This window comes from Acinonyx jubatus, chromosome B4, assembly GCF_027475565.1.
Source record: "Acinonyx jubatus isolate Ajub_Pintada_27869175 chromosome B4, VMU_Ajub_asm_v1.0, whole genome shotgun sequence".
Taxonomy (NCBI): Eukaryota; Metazoa; Chordata; class Mammalia; order Carnivora; family Felidae; genus Acinonyx; species Acinonyx jubatus.
The window spans coordinates 102453106-102476496 of record NC_069387.1 but is presented as its reverse complement, the minus strand read 5'-3'; the positions used below and the strand labels follow the sequence as shown (position 1 = coordinate 102476496).

Genomic DNA, 23391 nt, shown 5'->3' with positions numbered 1-23391 from the left:
AAATTACAACATTCTATAAGTACTATGGATACTATGTTATAATACAGAGAGATGATCAGAAGAAGATGCAATTAACCATTTCTTGCTGACAAGACACTACCGACTTTACAGGGTAAAGTTACACACGAAGAGCTAAACAAAGTAGAGAAAATTAAGCATAGCTATGGATGATTACAATTACTGGCAGTTGTCATTATTAATGTCCTTATTTATACATCCACTGAGTTGTAAGTTTGAATTTTCCTTATTAGCGAAGACTGACTGTAACTTTGAATATCACTCTCCAATGTGTTAACCAATTTTGGAGGCTGGAGGAAATGATAAATATACATGTTTAAGTATAAGTAAAAATTCATAGTAAATATATATATGCACTCCATACATATTTCTGTGATCTAATATCATATTGCCAAAACTGGATTTGAACTTCTGGTCTAAGGAGAAAACATTTACAATGTTTTCTGTTATAGGACTGATAATTCCAAAATGAAACCCTGCCATACCTTACTTTTAATTTGGAATGTATGCTTCTTCCACCAAAGTTTCTTTTCATCCTGAAACACATGTTATTTTTAGGGAATTATTTTATTTTAAATTCTCAGGGATAGGATGTATGTAGCCTTGAAACATCCTTTGGGGAAAAAATTCTTTAGTTATTTTTTATACCCTTATGAAGAAAATTGATATAGTAGATGAAACTATAAATAAAAAATTCTAGGTGTACATAAATATTTTAGAGGTTATACTATAGTTCTATAAATTAAAACATTAACATGTATTAACTAAGAGACTACAAACAATGGATGCGTTGAATGTGGTTAAATAGCAAAAGAAATCAGAAAAGGTTACGTATAGAGCTAAGGATATCACCTGTGTACTTACATTTAGGAAAAAAAAAGGTAAAATTATAATTTTTCATGGCATATCAATCATGTCTAGATAGTTCCACAGCACACCAAATCCAACAAGGAAAGTAAAGGTAATTATGTCATTCTGCTGGTGCTGTGCTTAGCAGAGCAGAGCAAAAAGCTAAAAGCTGGTCAGAGACAATATTTTTTTCACTGCTAATGCAATTTAAGCTATATAGACAAGATAAAATGTTGGGATTCTTTATGCCTTAGAAAAGTTACTTTTTTGCATCCCACCTTTTTTGTTTGTTTGTTTGTTTGTCTTATTCAGTTTAGCAGAAATTAGTGCAATATGAATTAAATACAGAGAATAATTTATCCTAATAAAAACATGAATCATACATTTATCTCATAATGTATTGATATTTACCACCCCAGTTTTTGGATTTACAACTAATTCAAAATATATTCAGAAATTGTTTTTATTTTCTTGTAGAGACACCTTTAGATTCATTACTTTGTGGGTAATATAATTCTAAATTTATTTGAGGGGTTATTCTATATTCAAGTTGTTTGATAAGCTTAATGATTTTTACCCTTTGAAGACTCACTATAATGAGAATAAAAATGTTTAACTTTGTGGTAAATAGGAATCATATTAGAACAATTTTTGTGATCATCAGTTTAGCAAAGAAAGTCAGGAAGATACTTTAGCCTACAGGATAGCCTGGTTTCAGCCATTCTGTAAATGATTTGAAGAACTCTTTTAGAAACATTCCAGTGTATCAGTATATCTTATAAAATAAGACACCTAACCTCTTCACAGCAGTGTTAATGTGATAGTATCAATCTTGCTTATAGTGAGATTGTTAACTTACATTTTGACAATTTCATATTGCTCTTCTCATCAACTACGATTCTTAGAACTTTCTCACTCAGAACACCTGAATTTTATAGCTGGTATTTTAGGAAGTGGGTGTGAAACTTTATAATCAACCCTGTTAAATATCAAGCACATCTACTAAGATTTTTGTTGATATCTGAATTCCACGTATCAGCAATCCTCCTTATTTTCAGCCTTCAGATATTTGCTTCTTTTACATCTATCCAGGCTGCTCATAAAAAAAGTATTCCCCAAGTCAAATCATCAAAGACTTCCTTTCAAGTAGTTCTTGTTCAGTTATTAATCAGCATTATTAGTTTTATGCATTTTAATGAACAATTGGATATTTGTCAAACAGCATGGGTACGTGTCAGGCTATCTAGCACACCTAAATATCATGAAAGATCCTATGTAATTAATTATCTTTGATATCAGATATCAATTCATGTACATATTACTAATTTTCAGAGGATTTGAGCATAACTAAATATAATTCATATTAAACTCTTCTCAGATAGTTATTCTTTCTAACTCAAGATACATTTCAGGAGTGAAGTGCACCCAGCCACCTGAATATGTATCAGTTATCATTATACAGCACAAAAATATAATTGATATTTTTTAAAATTTCTTGTTAGATTCTAGATTAATAGGATATTAGTGGGGGGTTTTTGTCTGCTTACTAATTGAAAAGTAATGTTAAATTCAACTTTAATTATGTGAATTTCTAAAATATATTTAACCTATATTCTCACTTAAATCTTATCTTTTTAAAATAGGAAAATGTGATACACTAAAATATACTGTCAATGCATTAATAAAATTAGAGCTAATAAAAATATATATTAAAATACATATTAACTGCACAAATACTATAACATTCCCATGGAGCAAATTCTATGTTAGCTCATATTCAAAAATTTACCATGAATTGCATCTTAAGTTGAAGAACTGTGTATTTTATTGATTCTTTTCTAAGGAAAATTAAGTCACTGTAGACATTAATTTTAATTCCAATTTGAATTAAATTAAATTAAATTAAATTCAGTTAAAATCCTTTCTCTGAATTCCTTAAATTTTTACATGATAAGATATATTTTACATATATGTAATATAGAGCATATCTAAAGATCTGAACATATAATAACTAAAACAATTTTAGAATTTCTAAGAAAGCAAGAATTAAAGACCACTTCTTTGAGTTTCATTTATTTATGAAACATTTGTAAATCATATTATTTCCAAATCATAAATATTTTCAAACTAAATGTGCAGAATATTCGGTTCTATAAAATATGATGGCTTAACCTTTGGTATCTGGAAGCTAGTTAGGAATTCCAGAGTAATCAAATAGTTTTCAATCCCTCAGTAGCAATGTAGACCTCTAACTAATACAACATTATGAGCAATAGACAACATTTTTTCAGATTCTGAGAATCTTTTATGAAGTTACTCATACCAAATGAAGCTCACATATTATTTTTTAAAAAGTAGAAAGATTTTGCCTATGTCTCATACTTAATCAGTGAGTCTTTTTCAGGGGAATTCATAATATATTTTTGAACTTTGCCTCCACTTACTGTGAGTCAGAATTAAGAATAAGCAGGTCTGTCTCTTTCCCATTAGAAATTCTGTCATTGAGACTAAAATGACTTGCTTATAAGGAAATACCGTGATAGAGAGATGCTATAAGGTGACAATGTATTCATAGAATTTATGAGCACTTAGGGCTATAACTACGTTAAAAATTCGCCAAATATAACTGTCTCGGATAATGTTAATGATGGATTCAGCACAGTTTAACATGTATGGGATGTACATTACTGCACATATTTTGGTTTTTCTTCTAGGTAAGGGAGCGACTGAGGGTTTCTTTAGAAAGAGTCTCTGCACTGGAAGAAGAACTAGCTGCTGCTAATCAGGAGGTAACATACCAAACTTTCTCCTCTTTTGAGGTGTGATATCACTAGCATTATAGCCCTTGTGTTTCACATCACTTTGATTAAAACTGTCACAAAAAATAAATTACATTCTGTATATGCCACTGAACAAGGTGTGTCGAAACCAGTTGCCAGAGTCATGTTTCCTGATATCTGGTGGTTCAGATCAGTCACTTAAAGATGAAAAGAAAATTATCAAGCTCTAGTGACAAAGTGGCTTAGAAAGACTGCAGTCAGAATGCCAGTCCTTTCAGAGAGTAAAACACAGCTCCAAAATTGGAAAGCATGTCAAATATCTGCTAAACTTAGAAAATGGCACAAATGAAGTTAAGTCCTTGGAGATATAAACATACTTCCCTCAAGGTTCTTACTATTCTTATCTTCTAAAGCATCATGCCCGTGTTTAGTGGCACCATTAAATCCACTTGCTCTCATTCATGACTAAGGTATTATAACCATTTCTGAGATTTAAAAAGTTGTGTTTTTTTTTCTTTAGAAAAATTGACTTATTTTGGTTTTTAGTATACAGATTAACTTGGGTCACTAGACCAGATATCTATATCTATATCTATCTATCTATCTATCTATCTATCTATCTATCTATCTATCTATCTGTAGATATATGTATCTACAGATAGATAGATAGATAGATATAGATATATATTTTTTTATATATCTGTAAAAGAATATATTAAAATATATAAACAATAATCTGTATAGGCCACTAAAATCGACCTATCTCTTTCTCTGTCTCTAAGAGAGAGAATACTTGTAAGGCTACTTTTTCTCCAGAAATGTATTCCAGTAAGGTAAATATTGGCATTGGCTAGTTGGACATACTAAAATAACTCTACAAAATATTCTTATTTTAAATAATTAAATATGTGGGCAGGTAATGTCATTAATTATAAGTATTATCAGGGCATTCTTACTACAATAATATTTGCATTTACATTACACACACAAATACACATTTTTAAGGCATGTTAAAAATTTCATCTAGTACAAATCACCTTGTTCTTTAAAATAAGCTAAACCAAAAAAAAAAAAACAAGTTTAAAGTTTGCCTTTGTTTGTTCTGGGTTTAACAACTTAAACTTTAGAAAAAATGGACTTTTAATTGCAGAGACAATCAGTTCCATGTCAACTAAATGCTAGCTGTGTTAAAAACATAAACGGTGGCATAATAGTTAAAAAATAAATAGACAAAGCATTCAGTTAAGCTTAATAAACTGGATGGCTTCAAATAAATAAAAATAAATAAGTAAATAAAACAAAGGGAAATAAGAGATTGGTACATCTTAGTCATCACAGAAGAAAAGAACCTCTGAGATAATGGATGATGACGAAGAACTCAGTTTTTTTATGAGAAAGGATAGGTTTTACCTGTACAGCAGGTATATGCATTCCTGGAACGTCCAGAAAGAAAATATTAAATGTTTGTTTATTTTGTGTTTTATCATTGTTAATTTTGATTTTCTTGTATGTTTAAAAGTACATTTATTTTGGGTACATCCCTCAAAACATTTTATCATTAAGGGTAGAGAAACAAAAGCTTTGGCAACTACGAATATGAAAGCCTTGCTTACCATACAGTAATAAAGCCTCTGTCTGTTATAAACAAAGGTGAGGTGAGACCCCTTGGCCAAAGTATGTATGCTGCAATAAAAATATCCCTCAAGTTCAAGTAAGGCGCTGAAAATTAGCTCCAGAAATGGCAACTGAATAGTTCAATTAGATATAAAATGGGAGAACAACACTTGAGGGAACCAAAGCAGAGGAAAGACTTTTGCTGGTTGTCTTAAACATTTTAGCCTCAAATTTTTTTGTAGTCTCTTAGAGGCAGCATGGTCCGTTTGATTCTTATATGTAAATTAAATATATTTTAAATCATTAACATCATTCTACAATTACTGCCGTCCTTCTAAATGCTTTTTGTTTTGTTTTAAATAATTTGTATAAGAGGATAGTAATTGTGTGCTCATTATTAACTTCAATATGTTTTCTTTTTGTTGTTGATTTTTATTAACTTCCAGGTGGCTTAACCAGACTCCCTACTTAGGAAGCCACATATCCACAGATGGGGAAAAGGGTAGCAAACTTATCTTAGTTTTCTAACAATAAATTGTTTATAAATAATTAATGATTTCAAGAGAGAGTACATGGGAAAAACCAACTTTTACTTCATAATGAAATTTATATTTCACTATGAAAATCAAAAATAGAGAGAGAGAAAGATCAGAAGACACCTGCAGTGTGAGTTCTTAGAACAGCAGTTGTACATGAAATCTCTTATAAGTAAGGCGTCATGTATTGATGCTGAGAAACATTTAGAAATCTGACAAAATAAGCTTAGAAAAAATGTATACTATTGGCAGCTTTAGAAAGGGGAAATAGGTAAAGTTTGATTATTAGAGGAAGTAACTGAAAATATTTTAGAAAACAAAGGACAATTTTTTATAGAAAAAAAGAGAACTATTGAAGAACACATTCTTAAGAACCAAACAAAAATACGTAACATAGCCAAAAACAACCAGGTACTAGAACAAAATTCTGCATATGGCTCAATTAGCAAAGCGTTGGGGAAAATTTCATTTGCTGCTTCAGATTTTAAATTAAAATTAAAAATACTTACAAGTGTCCCTTATAATTCAATCTATGCATTTCTTGAGTTCATATAGCAAGCTTGACAAGTGAGGATACCACATTATCAGAATCTGATTCGTGAGTTTCTGGTAGTGATAATAACCATCCAGATAGCAAGGAATCTATCCAAACATTTTCCTGAATTGTTTCAGTTCCAAAATTCAGAAAGGAGAAATCAGAGAGCAGAGGTTAAGACTGCAAGTGATACCTTGAGATATATATATGTATATATATATAGATATAGATATCTATATGTAGATATATATGTAGATATCTATATGTAGATATATATGTAGATATCTATATGTAGATATATATTTGTAGAGTCTGAGAAAATGATAGAATGTAGTTTATTCTGTCATCATTATATTATACATGTATATCAGCAGAATAATCCTGGAAGTTTGGTACTGCTATTATTTTACAGATGAACCTAGAGAGGTTATGTCTCCTAATATGCCATTCTCTCCTACTAGAAAATGTTGTTATCTCTGAATTTGTCTTAGCTCTCTGTATTCAGGCAGTGCTAATCCCTCCATTTAACTGTGGCTACTCATTTACTCCCTTCTTTTTACATATACATTAAAACCACTATAGTTCAGGTCTTCATAAATTCTCACTTGGAATATTACTATAGATTTTTATTTATTCTTGTCTCCTATCCTTTTCTGCTATATAATTCTCCAAGGTTAAACTTGCTAAGCAAAGCTCTAATCATAGTGACTATTCTTAATAACATATTCTAATGTGTAATATATACTTATATGTAATATATAGCATATTAGTGTATTAATAACATAACGATATACTGTATTATCATATGTTAATAATATAGGGATATATCAAGAATCTCTTCAATGGTCCTAACTTACAAATCTAGCTCTAACTCCCACCCCCTTACTGCCCTGACTGAGTCATTCTAAGGTCTTGTTAAAATATAGTATTCACTATTTTTGAAATCAGCCAACATTTTTCCTGCATCTTATGCTAATGTCTCTCTTGGAATGCTTCCACAACCCCAATTCACACACTGAAATCATATTTCCCCATTTAAACTCAAGTTCAGACATTACCTTTTTAATGAAATATTTTATGATTTCTTGCTAACAGTCATCACCCCTTAGTTTAAATTGCTAAAGCTCATTGCTTCAGCATTTATTATGACTGTTCAACAACTATTGGGGTTGATTATATATCTGTCTAAGCCTAAGTGGTTAGTTCCCTGATAAAGTGGACTGCATCTTGTTCATTTGTATTTATTGTATTCACCACAGTGATATGAACCTCATGATTAATATATATTTGTCAAATTTCATTGTATAGATTTGTTCTAACCAGTGTTGTCACATTGTTCTTTTGCTGTTTCCTTAATATTCAAGTTTAAATAACCTTCATGCTCAAAAACCACAATGTATTGATTATATGGATTATATGAACAAGATGTCTTTCCAAATACAATTATTGAGTAACCACCAAGTGCAGAAAATTCCAAGTCTCTGACAGGAAGAATAGGAAAAAAATAAAATAAGTGGATCATAATGCAAATTTTCATGCAATTTTCCCTCAAGTGGTGAAGACGAACATGTAAACATAAGTAAGATATAATGTCGTGCAAAATTAAATAAATGAAAAATAGAGGCCCAAAAAGCAGAGAGAGGAGGGTATTTATTCTGAACCAAAGGATCAGAGAAGGCTCACCCTTGAAGGAAAACTATGATTTGGCCTTAAAACTGGGGGAAAATGTTTCAGGCTGAGCAGAGTGTATGGAAAAAACAAAACAAAACCTGAAATTGGCCATTTCAAGAGTAAAGGATGATGTTGTGTTGGTAAGGATTTGGGTGTGAAAAGATGTGGCAGTAGAAAGTGGGATGGTGGGGAGGACTCAATTTCAAGACGGCCCTAAATGCCATACGCAAAGTGTAAAATTCATACGTTATGAGAATAAAGAAATGAAATGAGAAAGCGTTGAAGGCTTTGTTTTATTTCTGTTCTGTTTTGTTTTGGTAAAGTGAAAACCACTGAAAGTATGTTCCTTTTTTATTTTATTTTATTATTATTATTATTATTTTTGTAAAGTGTTAGGTTAGAGTGGAGTAGAGCTTGAAAGCTGACATGATTGGCATGGCTGGCTGATATAATTATCTGCTATGTGATTTTGATCATGACACCTCAATTCAACAAACATTTAATGGGCATCTTCTGTTTCCCAGGCAATGAATTAAGTACTAGATATCAATATATTAATAAAACTCAGACATTGATAATCAGTAGTTCTCTCAAATATGGGAAATAGACATGTTACAAAGAAATTATAGTGGGAAGTTATTATTTATGAGGATGGAGTTTCAGTTTGGGAATATGAAAAAAGTTCTGAAGATGGATGGTGGTGTAACAATGGCATAACAATGTAATCATACCTAATGTCACTAACCTCTACACTTAAAAATGGTTAAAATGGTAAATAGTACAGCTTACTACAATAAGAAATTAATTATAATACAATATGACTAATGTGAAAATGGGAGTAAGTACAAGGTTTTATAATATTATAAAACAGAGTAACCAGTTGTATGGGCACAAAAGAGGAAAAGAAGATGGTATTATAAAAGTTTTCCTAGAGAAATTTTGCCATTTGCAATAACATGGATGAATGTTGAGACATTACACTAAGTGAAACAAGTCAGACAAAGAAATACTGTAAGACCTTACTTATATATGTAGAATCTAAGAATGTTGAACTCACAGAAATAGAGTAGCTTGGTGGTTGCCCAGGCTGGAGGGGTGGGAGAAATGAGAGAGGTTTGTCAAGGATACAAACTTTCTGTTATAAGGAATAAGATTAGAGGATCTGAAGTATATACCATGGTGGCTGTAGTTAATGATACTGTATTGTATACAGCAAATTTTAAGATTTGCTCGAACAGGAGATGTTAAATGTTTTCACCAGCAACAACTAAAAAATGGTAATTATGTGAGATGATGGAGGTGATGTATTAACTAACCTTATTGTAGTAAACATTCCAAAATATGTACATATATCAAATTACTGTTTTGTATGCCTTAAACTTACACAATGTATTTATCAATCGTATCTCACTAAAGGTGGAAAAATATTTCAGAATCTTCCTAGAGAAAAAAAATTACCTAGAATTTGAAGGATGACTTTAAAGAGCTTACCAGATGGACTTGGAGGAAAAGAAGGGAAGCAGGCAGGAGGAGGGATGGGGACTAGGCTGCAGAAAATAGCAGATCTGGGTAGGGACGCCTGGAGCCTGGGCAACAATGAGCCAATGAAGAGTCATTAAGGAGGGAAGGAATGTGATCACATTTTCAATTTTGCAGACCAGTGGGACCTCCGAAGGTTAAAGGTAAAAAAATATATATGATAGCCAAAGTACCATGTTTATAGTTCAGATTTTGAAAACTCACTATGATTTTTGAAAGAAACAAGGGACTAGTGTCAGAAAATACTGAACTGTGTAGAATGGAGGTATTACCAAGTCTGGCATTTTTTGTGTTCTTTTAGTAATGGAAAATAATATAAATTAAAGAATCAAGACAATATTGTAAATAAATATATATACATAATAAAAATTTGCTGTCATTTTATGCCTCTTTGAATAACCCCACTTAGGTAGATTGTATTGTTAACGTTGAATACATTTTCCAGGCCATTGTCCTACAAAAGTGAGTTCAGGTTATTTAGACACAGAAAATACAATAAAACCTTTATTTCTTGCAGAGTATTTTTGTTACTGCTTAAAATTGGAAAACCACACACACACACACACACACACACACACACACACACACACAAAATGTACAATAAAGGGAAGTGCAAAGAAGAATAAATAGATTACTTCCTAACAATGTGTTCTCTTTTAGCAGAAGCCCATATACTCTTAAAATTATTTAATTAAATGAGACAAAATGGATTATTTAGAAGTTACAGTAAAAACTTAATTGACAGACTAATTTTCACTGAATGTACAGGTGTGCTTATTTTAAAAGCTTTTCTACATGGCTGCATTATACATAAAAAGAACTGGCACGTTGAATTGTAGGCTGAACTATATAAATTTTTTTATATTGCTTTCATTCTGTGTTGTTTATTCCAAGCAGTGAATTTACCAACTTTCAATTAGAATTTTCTTAAGGAAATTAGCATTTCATTTCACTTCCTCTATAACCAGCCTTATCCTGGGAGTCTAATTTCCTAAGGAAAAATTAAAGAACTTTCATGGGTATATCAAGTATCATTTGCATTCAGAATATTGGATCAGAATGGTGAGAGGAGCTACTGGTAGCAAGTTCACGTTTGGGAAACTTGTAGGACCATGGACTGTGGCCATTGCTTTAAATACATTACACCATTAAGTCATCGAAATGATGTATTGGGTTTGGATAAGACGCAGTACTCTGTGGAATCCATGGAAATGAATGGAGACAGTGAATAGATACAGGTAAAGGGAGACCCTACCTTAAAAAGCAAATAAAAGTCTGGGAAGGAGCAATGAGAGATGTGAGACTCAATTGAGTCAAGAGTTAACGAAGCAAAAAGAAGGGCACCTGGGTGGTTCAGTCGGTTAAGCATTGGACTTTGGCTCACGTCATGATCTCACAGTTTGTGAGTTCAAGCCCCACCTCAGGCTCTGTGCTGACAGCTCAGAGCCTGGAGCCTGCTTTCGATTCTACATTTGCCTCTCTTTCTGTCCCTCCCCTGCTCACTCTCTGTCTCTCAAAAATAAGTAAATATTATTTTTTTTAAGTGAAGCAAAAAGAAAAAGAGAAAGTGAGAAAGAGAGTTTTAAGTGTAGAGATTGGAGATGGCCAACAGTGTCAAATGTCTTATGAAGACATAAAAGATTATGTTTAATATGAGGTGATTAGATTTACAATTAGGTTTCTGGAAATGTTTGCAAGGACAGTTCCAATAAAATATAATGGAAGGAGAATAGCTGTGATGGAAAGAATTTATGAGTCAATTATAAGTTTAGAAATGGAGATGATGAGTAATATTCTTCTGAGAAGTTTGGCAAAGAAGGAGAGAGGAGGTTAAAAGCTGAAAAGGTAGGCAATATTGAGAAATAGCCTATTGAAAAAGCTTTCAGCCAAGGAAAAAACAAAGGAGAAGCGATTTTTGATGGGCACCCACAATAGAGGATGGGCATGGTTTCAAGATCTATTGTAGGTAGTAGAACTCTTTCCTCTGAGAAATGGAGAAGGGAAAATGGAATATGTAGTGTAGAGATGAAGGAGGAGATTGATTTGGAGGGAAAAGAAGGCATAGAGATTTTATCAGAAATATTTTTCCCAAGGAAATAAGGGTCCTTTGCTAAGGGAGGTGGGAACAGAGATACTTTTTATGAACTTAAATAAAATTAAAATAAGACAATGTAGAATACGGCAAGGAGCCAGTAGGACCAAACAATGAAGGGGCATCCGGGTGGCTCGGTTGGTTAACTATCTGACTCTTGATTTTGGCTCAGGTCATGACCTCACAGTTGATGAAATTGAACCTTGCCTTGGGCTCCGGCTGACAGCACAGAACCTGTGTGGGATTCTCTCTCTCTCTCAAAATAAATAAATAAATAAACATATTTTTAAAAAAAGATTAAACAAGGAAAATCTCTCAGGGGAGATGCTCATTGAGTTCTCCAGTGAACTTATAATGGCTGGTTTCCACAACACTTACAAACTGAAACAACATGGATTCTACCATGATGTTTCCTTATGTAAATGTATCAAGGTTTGTTATACATCACAATTTGAAAGAAAGAAATAGGAATATGAAATTGAAGTTGTTTCAGATGACTTTGGCCACTTTGAATAAATCCAGAAGTGAAATGCTTTTCTAAAATTTGACAGGGGTAAAAATCAGGAAGCTTCTAAAATCCACGAGCAACTTAGCTATATTTACATAGTTGGAAAGAAATTTAGTAGCTGAACATGATCCAGAGAAATGTGGAAAGTGAGAGAGCTTTAGTAAAGAAATTTGCTTTGGGGGAACTGATAGCAATACTCATCTAAACTTATGTGATCATTTATTTGCAGACTTAATGAAATGACCAAGCCATTTTCCTCTTCAAATTAAAGCTGCCATTTCTGTGAGTGGAAGGCTCCAGATGTAGAAATAAGAGACCACTGCAAAAGTTCTTGAGTTATTTCAGATTCATAAAATTCATAATTATTTATCTCGATAGACTCTGCCAACTACTTGTTTTTTGGTTCTTTTCATTCTCTTTCCCAGTTCCATGAGATGAATGTCTATTACTGACTTCATAAAAATGATTAATCGTACAACAACCTTCTAATTTCCTGCATGTTTACATATTCCAGATAGCCTAATTCAGGTGACTAGCTTATTTTCACCATTAGTAAATGTATGAAACTATTTTCATCATTAGTAAATTCAATGACCAATTTTGAATTAACATTCTCACAGAAAGTCAAATACAAGTTTTTCTGTGTTTTATTAGCATTTGAAGCAAGTCATTATCACTACACTTACCTGAAAATATTATTTGTTTAATGACAGCAGTGTTTGCATAAAGTAATGACATCTTGCAGCTCCCAACTTCTGTCGCTTGAAGACAATGTAAAACTCTCCAATGTGACATTTTTAGCTTGCCTGCAAACTATTATGACTTTCTGATAGACTCACTTATTGGAAACCTATAATTCCTGTTGGAGTTGTATCATTTTGGGTTAGAAAATTGGGTAGTTCTTAATTGATTTTATTTCATGGAAGAGTTTAATAATAGTTGAATGATGTCCTTTTTTTGTTTTACTTTGGTAAACTCAAAGCTTCAGCATTGTCAAACCAACTGTTATTCACAAAGGCCTACAGTTGCTTATTATACTTCTAGATTATCCTTCATGATGATACTGTATTGTAAAGATAAGTGTAGATACTGTAAATTGCTCACGTTATTATCATCAGTAGGAAATGTCTTCTTTGCTGTTGATAATTGTACTGTTCCAACACAAAGAATCTTTCCCCCCAAAAAAGGAAGTCAAGATGTCTTATGACAACATATGTTAAAACGCAACAATGAAAAGAGCTAAAGAAATGGCTGTTTGCTACTCCCACTGTTTTTACTATTTCCAAAACCTGTGTGAAGCAGTTGTTTAAAATATAGGTTAAAGTTGTCTCCTGTTGTGTATGAAACATTTGAAGTCTGTTTGCCAATTTTTTTTACTCTTTTTCCCATTTTGGTTAGAATCTTTTCCCTGATGAAAGCATAGGATTTGTTTTTCTAAGATAGCAGGAATGACTTTTTTATCTTTGCATATGGAGATTATGAACTGTTTTTTTTAATCTTTTAACAGCAAGATCATGCTTGACATTAATACTTTGATCATAAGCATCATAAATTGACCCATTTTATTTTACCCATATGTTTACTATAGCATTCTTATTAACTTTAAAGCTGACAAATTTGAAAAAGATTACTTTTAAAAAATATAAAAGGAATACTGAAATTTAGTGGGCGACAAGGTAGAGGAAAAAAAAAAGATTCCAGTTGAGTCATAGAATATCACTTTCTAATTTTGTAACTGCTGGCAAATTATTTACTGTCTCTGCAGCTCAGTTTTCTTATCTGTGAAATAGAATACTAATAAATTTGGGATCAGCCTATCTTTCAAAGAAGGCATGATACTTGGATGAGATTATATACAAGGGAGTACTTGGTAAACTTGAAGTGCCAAACTTGTATTGCTATTACAAGGCTCAAAAGGCCAATATCAGCTACTTATTAGTTGAGAAGATGAAAACTATTTTCTGTTGACAATTTCAACTTTATGGTAAACAAAATAACAGTACTTTCTTTTATGCCCAGGACTAAATCTCCTTTTCTTGGAAAAAATAAACATTTATTCATAAGATGATTGTGTAGCACAACATGCATTTTATAAATTACTTTGTAATTCACTTATTTATGCAGTTGGTAAAAATAACAGCAGTCTACAGTTTTTTGAGAGACGATTGTGTGCCTGCTGAGCACTATATATCTCCCGAAACACATGCATACAGTTTTCAGTTAATCATCCCAATTAATTTATGAGAGAAATAGAAATATTACTAGCATTTTGCAAATGAGGAAATTGAGACTTAGAGAAATTAATAGAATTATTTTCAGAGTTATCACTAGTCAGTAAGAATCCAGAGCCAGGATATCTGACTCGAAATTGGAGTGTTTAACAGTAGCCACTAGGCTGCATGGCCTTTCTCTTAATAACAAAATGTCTTTATGTATGAAAACTGTATTTTTAAATAAATATTTTGCCTTCTACCAGTAACTAAATTCATCGTGACATCCTCATATTTGTTGTATTCTTATGGATGAGTTCAAGATTCATAGTTTCATTATATTGACAGGGATAAAAATAGGTGTTAACTAAATTAATAAAACATACATTAAATCAACTAGTTAGTCAGTTTTTAAACTGTTGAATATTGGATTGAAATTAAATAATTAACTCTATAGAAAAGATTTAAACATCTAGATATTTGCAGTTTGGAAAAATAAGATTACTGGATTTTAAACTTTGCATCTAAGTGTTTTTTCTTGGTGTAGACTTCAGTGTCAGTGACTCTGACTAGTGCCCTGAAGTAAATAGCATGGCAATGTTGTTTTGGCCCCTATGTTTTCAATGTAGAAAATGTGAGACCTCAGATTATATTGAAGAAGATCAGAGAGTTTTTATAACACTTCTTTATTCTCATTTCATTTTCGTCAGGGAAAAACAAAAAAATTTAGTGTTGAGAAATTTGGAAGTTTCAAGTAGGTGAACTTTTGAGACATTAAAAGGAAATGGATGGGGGTGCCTGGGTGGCTCAGTCGGTTAAGTGTCGGATTCTTGGTTTCAGCTGAGGTCATGATCTCATGGTTTCATGAGTTCAAGCCCCACATCAGTCTCCAAGCTGACAGTGCAGAGCCTGCTTGGGATTCTCTGTCTCTCTTTCTGCCCCTCCCCCACTTGTACTGTCTCTGTCTTTCTCAAAAAAAATAAATAAACTTAAAAATTTTTTTTAAAGAAGGAAAGGAAATGGATGAACAAAAAGGATGCATGAATTGCTTTAATTTCTTTTTTTTGTAATTAGTAATTTGACTGCTCATGATTATACTTTTTAAAAACTTAATAGCAGAAGACATCACAAATTTGATCAGCTAGTATTTATCATATGCTGTTTGTCTCTATTTGGGCTGCTATAACATAACATTGGATGGTTTAAACAACAAACATCATTTCTCATAGTTCTGGGAGCTAAGGTGTCCAGAGTCAAGATGCTGGCAAATTTGGTGCCTGGTGAGAGCCCACTCCTGGTTCAAAGATGGCTGTCTTCTCACTGTGTACTCACATGGCTAAATGGGCAAGGGAGCTCTCTGGGTTCGCTTTTATTTATTTTTTAAAAATTGTTTTAAATGTTTAATTTTGAGAGAGAGAGACAGAATCTAAAGCAAGCTTTAGGCTCTGAGCTGTCAGCACACAGCCTGACACGGGCTTGAACTCATGAACCACAAGATCACGACCTGAGCCAAAATCGGACATTTAGCCAACTGAGAAACCCAGGTGCCCCTCTGAGTTCTCTTTTATAATGACACTAATCCCAATCATAAGGGCTGAGCCCTAATGCACTTATCACTCTCAAAGACCTCACCTCTTAATACCATCTCACAGGGGAATAGAGGACAGAGGGATTTCAGCATATGAATTTTGAGGGGAAACAAATGTTTAGAACAGCACTAAGCCAAACTGCGAAGTTTGAAGGTACAGTTCCCTACAAGACTAGCCTCACTTCTGATCCTAACTGCAAGTTCAAGGGATTTGAAAATCCACTCTCAGATTCAATAATTCACTAGAAAGACTCATAGATCTCACTAAGAGCTGTTACACTTAGGGTATGTTTTATTACAGGGAAAGTATATAGATCAAAATCAGCCAAGGAAACAAATGCATAGGGCAAAGTCTAGGAGGGCTCCAGAGGCTGTTTCCATTGTTCTCAGGATGCATTACCTTCCTAGAATTGGTCCATAACAATATGCACAGAGCCTACCAACCAGAGAAGCTCACCAAAGCTTTGATGCTTAGATTTTTATTACGATTTCCTTACATAAACATGATTGTCCATGTGGCTGATCTCAGCCTCCAAGTCAAGATGCAAAACCTCCTAAATCATATGGTTGGTGTTTCTGGGATAAACGGCCCCCAACTTAAGACTATTGTATGTGCCATCCTAGGAACTACAATGTCCAGACCTTGCCCTAAACAAAGACATTCCTAGAAGTCATGGCACAGATCACCTCCTAAAAAGCTAAGCGTTGGGCCAAAGTCTTTACTATACAACAAGACATTATCTTAACTGTCTATCTTAATTGAAGATTTTTACAAACACTAAGTGCTGATAATATCTCCTTATTTAGTAATGTGTTGATAAGGCAAATATGTTATTTTTCACCCAGAAAACACTGCCAGTGGGACATAAGGAGGATAGTAACTTATAAGCAGGATCAGAATATTTGTTGAGAAAGTTTTGTAACAGAAAATGCATGACAGAGGGAGAGAGGGGAAAATACAGTCTTTTAAGAGAAAATTGCAAAACAGATTATAGTGTCATTAGAAATATTTGGGGGCACCTACTGTTTTGGAGGCATTAGGCTGGGCCAAACACTAAAGTGGTGCTTTTACACTCTGTTTTAGGAAGATTCAATCACTTGCCTCTCCTCTCCTCAGGTTTATGGATCCCTACATCATGAGGTAATTGCTATTAACAGTGAACATTTATTGAGATCCTATTATTGCCTCTACACCGTACAGCCATTTTAGAGATGCAGAAACATGGTTCTAAAGCTAGAGGTAACTCACCTGAAATATACAACTAGTAAATTACTGATCCACTAGAGTTTTCTTGGCTCCATTCATTTCTTCAGATCCTTACTTTTTAAAACTCTTCATAAGGTTTTGGTTATTCCCCATTGATTTCCAGAAGTGTAGCTATTATCTATCCAAATGATTGGATGGATTTGTACCCACACAAATGTTTCTGTATGTTTTTGTATGCTGAATAAAGCAGTTGGAGGAAGAAAATAAGTTAATACTATAACGTTAGAAGAAAAGCAGTCTGCTGAAGCTCTGGTCCTTTTTTTTTTAAATCAGTTATTTCTGATATATAGGATTCTGTCACTAAAAAAGGTAAATAAATGGAGAGGAAATATACCATAATTGAATAGTTCTCAACTAGCATCACCTATAAAGCATTTGAAAAATATAAATATATCTAGAAATTCTTATCCATTGTTAGCATGAGACCTGGCTATGTTAGCCTAAGATTAGAACTAGAGTAAGGATATAGTAGAGGAAAACCATGGGTTTTGAAGCAAACAGACAGGTTTGACTTTCTAGCCTGCCATTTATAAGCTATATGATTTTCCCTGAGTCAGTTAGTATTTTTTAATGTTTATTTATATTTAGAGAGAGAGAGAGAGAGAGAGAGAGAGAGAGATGGAGACAGTGCAAGCAGGGAGGAGCAGAAAGAGAGAGGCAGACACAGAACCCGAAGCAGGCTCCAGGCTCTGAGCTGTCAGCACAGAGCCCGACGTGAGGCTCGAACTCATGAGCTGTGAGATCATTCCATGAGCTGAAGTCGGACACTTAACTGACTGAGCCACCCAGTATTGCCCCTAAATATTTTTTAATGAATCAGTTAACATTTTTAAATCTGTGAGTGTCTATCAGTAAAATATGAATGAGATCAATAACTACTTACAAACCTGTAAGAATGAAATAACAAAGTAAAAAATCTAGCACAATATAAAAATACTAAATAAATGATAAATATCATGCTGATAATCAAAATGGTGATGGCTCTTACTTCTCTAATGAGAATAATTTGGGAGACATATAAACTTGTTCCATGAAGAGATGATTAAAATGCTGTGCAAATGCTCAGGACCATTCTTCCCAAAGCTAGTTAGAAACTCTAGGGATATGATTTGGAAAGTATGATTAAATTTCACCAAAAACTTTTCTTGAAATTAACATGCTCAAAACACTATTTCAGGTATCAAACATAAGGTTCAGAGGATGACACCTATAGGCTCAGTGTGGAAGTATTAACAGGTGCAGATCTAAGTCCTGATTTGCTGCAAGAGGACACTGATGAGATAAATGTTTGAACCAACTTACCTCTAGTCATTCAGACCATAATCCAGCTCTAATATGTATTCTGATTTACATGTATGACTAAGCTAACATCGAACCCTGAGTCACCTTGCTTTACTGGCTATTTGTGATAGAATATTAAGTAGGGCCCATCTGTCCAATATGACCACTTTATAGCAAAGCCCCCAGTCCAACATGGTGCTCCAACCAAGGTGCTCTACTATCTTTTCACACTTCTGACCATGGTAACAGAAACCCTAATGGTTATTAAATTCATTGCTCAGGGCCATGCTCCCTTGAAATTTAAAGAATCTCCTTCCACTTATGTCAGAATTAGACTCATCACAAGGATAGTGCATCATCTTAGACATACTTCTTGTAACAACCAAAGTAACTAATTTTATCTGTATATAAACTCAATATAGTGCTTCTAAAATATACAGCTGGTTCTAACTCATAACATCCATTTCTACAAGTTGTTTTTATCCTTTCTTACTGATAGAGTTTATCACAATTTTTATTGACTCAGCCGACACATACACACACGCACAATGACTTTGGGTTGAAGTGCCTGCCATAGTTGTCATCACTCTAGGCAGCAAGAAGGGGATAAAGATGTATATAAAGATAAATCCTAGGGGCATGATAAGGAAGCAGCACACATGATTTTTGTTTACATGCCATTGAACAAATACTCTGAGCTGTAAAGGAGACCAACAAGTGCATTCTCTAGTCATATGGCTGTATGCAGAAGTTCTGTTGCTAAAGAATGGGGGAATTGATATTAATGTGCAACAAGGAGCCTCTAGAACACATGGAATATAAGGAATGCTCGGGGAGCACCTGGGTGTCTCAGTTAAGTGTCCAACTCTTGTTTCGACTTAGGTCAACAAGCCTCTTATCGGGCTCCATGCTGATAGTGCAGAGACTGCTTGGGATTCTCTCTCTATCCCTGTCTCTGCCCCTCCCGTGTTCTTTCTCTCTCTCTTTCTCTCTTTCTCTGTCAAAATCAATAAAATAAACTTCAAAAAATAAAGAATGCTTGAGATTCATTGGTAAATTGAATAAAGTCATATAAAAATATGTACACAAATATCAGTAGCATTCCCATACTAGCAGTAAATAAATAAATAGAAATAAAAAGTAATAAAATCAAGGGGCACTTGGGTGCCTCAGTCAGATGAGCTTCAGACTCTTGATTTTGGCTCAGGTCATGATCCCAAGGTCATGGGATTGAGCCCCGCATCTGGCTCCATGCTGAATGTGGAGCCTGCTTAAGATTCTTTCTCTCTCTCCCTCTGCCCCTATCCCCCACTCATGCACTCTCTTTCTCTCTAAAATAAAAAAATAATAATAATAAATTTTAAGTAGCAAAATCAAAATAACAAAAATTGAAGACCATCAAAAATGATTTATCAAAAATGTATGCAAAGGTAACAATTTAAGATCTTATTTATATTTAGCAGAAACAACTTTCACTCAACATTCATTGAAATAACAATTGTAACTAACAATTATAGAGTACCTAGAGAGGCCCTCTTCTAAGTGTTTTATGCATTTTAAGTCATTGTGTCTTTACATTAGTAGTCTTTGAGGCTGCTATTACAAACATCATTATTTACAGAAAAGGAAACTGAAGCCCAGAGAAGGTAAATAATTCACGTAAGTTTATCCTGTCAAAAGTGGCAGAACCAGAACTCTACTTCATATCTCCTGCTTTTTTTTTTTTAATGTTTTTTATTATTTATTTTTGAGAGTAAGAGAGACAGAGCACAAGCAGAGGAGAGGCAGAGAGAGAAGGAGACACAGAATCCAAAGCAGGCTCACGGCTCTGAGCTATCAGCACAGAGCCTGACGCGGGGCTCGAACTCCTGAACTACAATATCATGACCTGAGCCAAAGTTGGCCACTTAACCAACTGAGCCACCCAGGAGTCTCATATCTCATGCTCTTAATCAGCACTTTGTATAATCCCCTTGGACAAGTAGCAAGCACTGTTTTGGCCCTTGAGGACATACCAGTAATCAAATCAGAAATTATCCCTGCCTCAAAGAGCTTGTGTTAGAAACGTATAAATTTAAAAATAATTTCAGATAGTAATAAATTCTATGAAACAAATCATGTGGGGCTATGGATAGAAAATATTGCAAATCTAATCTACAATTATTTTTAAGATATTTCTTTGTTCTCTCAGTTCTTACTTTTGTAATACTATTAATCAGTGTCATTATGTCATCCAAAATTCCTATTTTGACCAGAGAATACAAAAGAGCACATAAGAAGAACACATTCACTTCATTGAGTAATTTCATTGTCAAGGATAATTTATCCTATATTTCGACTGACTTAAATGACATTAGAAACAATGTGTGAAACTTAGTAGAGAACGGAAGCCTAAAAACTCAAGAAATGGAGTTACAGTTCTGACTTTCACTGGGTCCATTTGAACAGTTTTGAATTTTTTTTATTTCACTTATTTTTTTTTTAATTGAATATAGTAGACACACAATGTTGCATTAGTTTCAGGTGTACAACATAGTGATTCGATGAGTTTACACATTATGCTATGTTCACCACTTGGGTAGCTACCCTCTGTCCCCATGTATCGCTACCACAATATCATCGATTGTATCCCCTATGCTGTTTTTTATTTTTAGTTTTTAAAAATATTTTAAGTTTATTTATTTATTTTGAGAGAGGGTGGGGAAGGGGCAGAGAGAGAGGGAGGGAGATAGAGAATCCCAAGCAGGCCCACACTGACAATGCAGAGCTCGAACTCACCAACTCACGAGATCATGACCTGAGCGGAAACTAAGGGTTGGATGCTCAACCAACTGACTCACCCAGGCATGCCCCACCCCGCCACCCCCCAGCCATTGCAGCTTTTTAAAAAAGAGATAGGCATGATCTACTACATCAGGGATCAGCAAAACTTTTCTGTAAAGAACCATCTAATAAATATTTTGGGCTCTGTGGGCCAGATGGTCTGTCACAACTACTCTACCATTGTAGAGTGAAAGCAATCATAGACAATCATGTAAACAAATGAACTTGGCCATGTTCCAATAAAAATTGATTTATGGACACTGGAAATTGAATTTCTTCTACTTTCTGTCTGTCACAAAGTATTATCCTTCTTTTGATTATTTTTCAATCATTCAAAAATGCACAAACCATTTTAGCTTTCAGTCCTGACAAAAATAGGCAGCCTGAGGGCTGTAGCTGAGTACCTTTGCACTAGATGATCACTTAGGGCCTGTCCTGGAGGTTCACTGTCACAGGCCTTCAGCAGCTTTTCACTGCACCTGCCTGCCTCAGCCTGCGCAAGAGATGAGACAAAAACCCTGAACTGAAGACTTCATATGCACTCATCCTCAAACTGAAGGGTGTAGAATGGTCACCTGGAAGTATATTCAAATTCAGATTCTTTAAAATGGAGTCTACATTTTTAACAAGCATCATAGGAGATTTTGATGCATGTGAGTTTGAACTGCTAACAAGAACCTGGACCTAAATATAACATAAACATAGAACACAGAACCCATAAACTGGAGATTACAAAACAATGAGATAAGCAGCTCAGTAGAAATCAGCAGGAGCCAAACAAAGAGTACCAGATATTCTGTGAAAAGTGGATACTAGGGAGTAGTTAGAAGTTAGCGTGGACAAGCGGGAAGAAAGTGGCAAGTTTAAAACCCTCTTCTATATGGAATACTTAATTGGGTGCTGTGAATAAATTCTGCCCTGACTGAGAAAAGAAGGGTGAGGGTGAGAGAGGAAAGGAGCAAACACACCGCAAATGGGAGCTGTAATCTGCCTGCATGGGAATTTACTTTCTCCCTGAGCCATTCTGGCATCTGCTAGATCTGTGACTGTAGGCAATTTCCTGAATCCTCTTTGCCTCAATTAGCTCAACCCTCCTAATGAACTTATCAGGTTGTTGTGAGGTTTTAATAAGTTAATACAGGTAACGTGCTTAAAGGCACCAAGTACCTTTCAGTAAATATTTTTAATGCTGATATTGATCTTTTTAGTCATGATACTGTCCAACTCCTTTTAAAGATGATTGAACTGATGTCCCGAGAGATGGAGTGTGTGTCCCACAGTGGGACTGACTAGGTAAAGTTTGTTGTGGGGACAGAATAAGGTTTATCATTCATCCTCTGTAAAATTTATTTATCTTTTATCTATGAAAATAAAGTATAAAGACTATATAAGTTCTGGTCCCTTTCCATTCTGATATCTTATGATGTATACACATTTAAAAATCACATAAAAATAAAATTGGAATGTGTGCAAAAGAACCATAGCACATGATTATTACCACTAGAACCCAAGCAAATAGGTACTTTAAAAGGAGTTATTCAGAATAATGGGTTTAGTATGCTTCTTTTGCTACTTGGAAGGAAGAACTAAATGAATAAACTCTTTGTATTGCTCTGGCTTCCTTTTTTATACACACGAATGACTAATGGGTATTGTTTCTGCTTTTACATTTTCTCAAGTACTTTTCAAGCACTTTGAAATGCTTTTCTTTCCCTCAAGACTTTTTCCCTTACCTTAACAGAGCTAAAAAGAATTGTTCCAGGACGAGGCCTATAATTTTGTCACTTCTGCCCTGATAGGGAAAAAAAAGGGAGGGGCAACCAAAAACTCAAGTTTGTATTCACTGTGTTAGCTGTGCCTGGCTGAGGACATCAAATCTAATAGTGCTTGAAAGGGATTAGAGTCCATCTTCAAAAAGGTTACTTTCATTTATTATTTTTTATATGTTTATTGGCTTAAAAAAGGCTCTTTTTTTTAAAGTGTTATTGAGGTATAATTGATATACAAAAGTTGCACATGTTTAATGTATACAGTTTGATGAATTTGGACATATGTATACACACATTAATATCATCACCAC

The 23391-nt window shown here is 33.9% G+C and overlaps 1 protein-coding gene across 15 annotated transcripts in view; it reads left to right on the top strand.

The window, feature by feature from the left end:
• The window catches only part of PPFIA2 (PTPRF interacting protein alpha 2), a 472924-nt gene that overhangs the window by 286407 nt on the left and 163126 nt on the right, over window positions 1–23391 (top strand). For 13 of the 15 annotated variants that reach the window (XM_053226534.1, XM_053226540.1, XM_027071168.2 and 10 more), the window contains one exon: window positions 3582–3656. The exons of the other annotated variants lie outside the window; for them this stretch is intronic. In XM_053226534.1, coding sequence (XP_053082509.1) covers window positions 3582–3656 — 75 coding nt within the window. The remainder of the gene's footprint in view (window positions 1–3581; window positions 3657–23391) is intronic. 15 annotated transcript variants of the gene reach the window in all.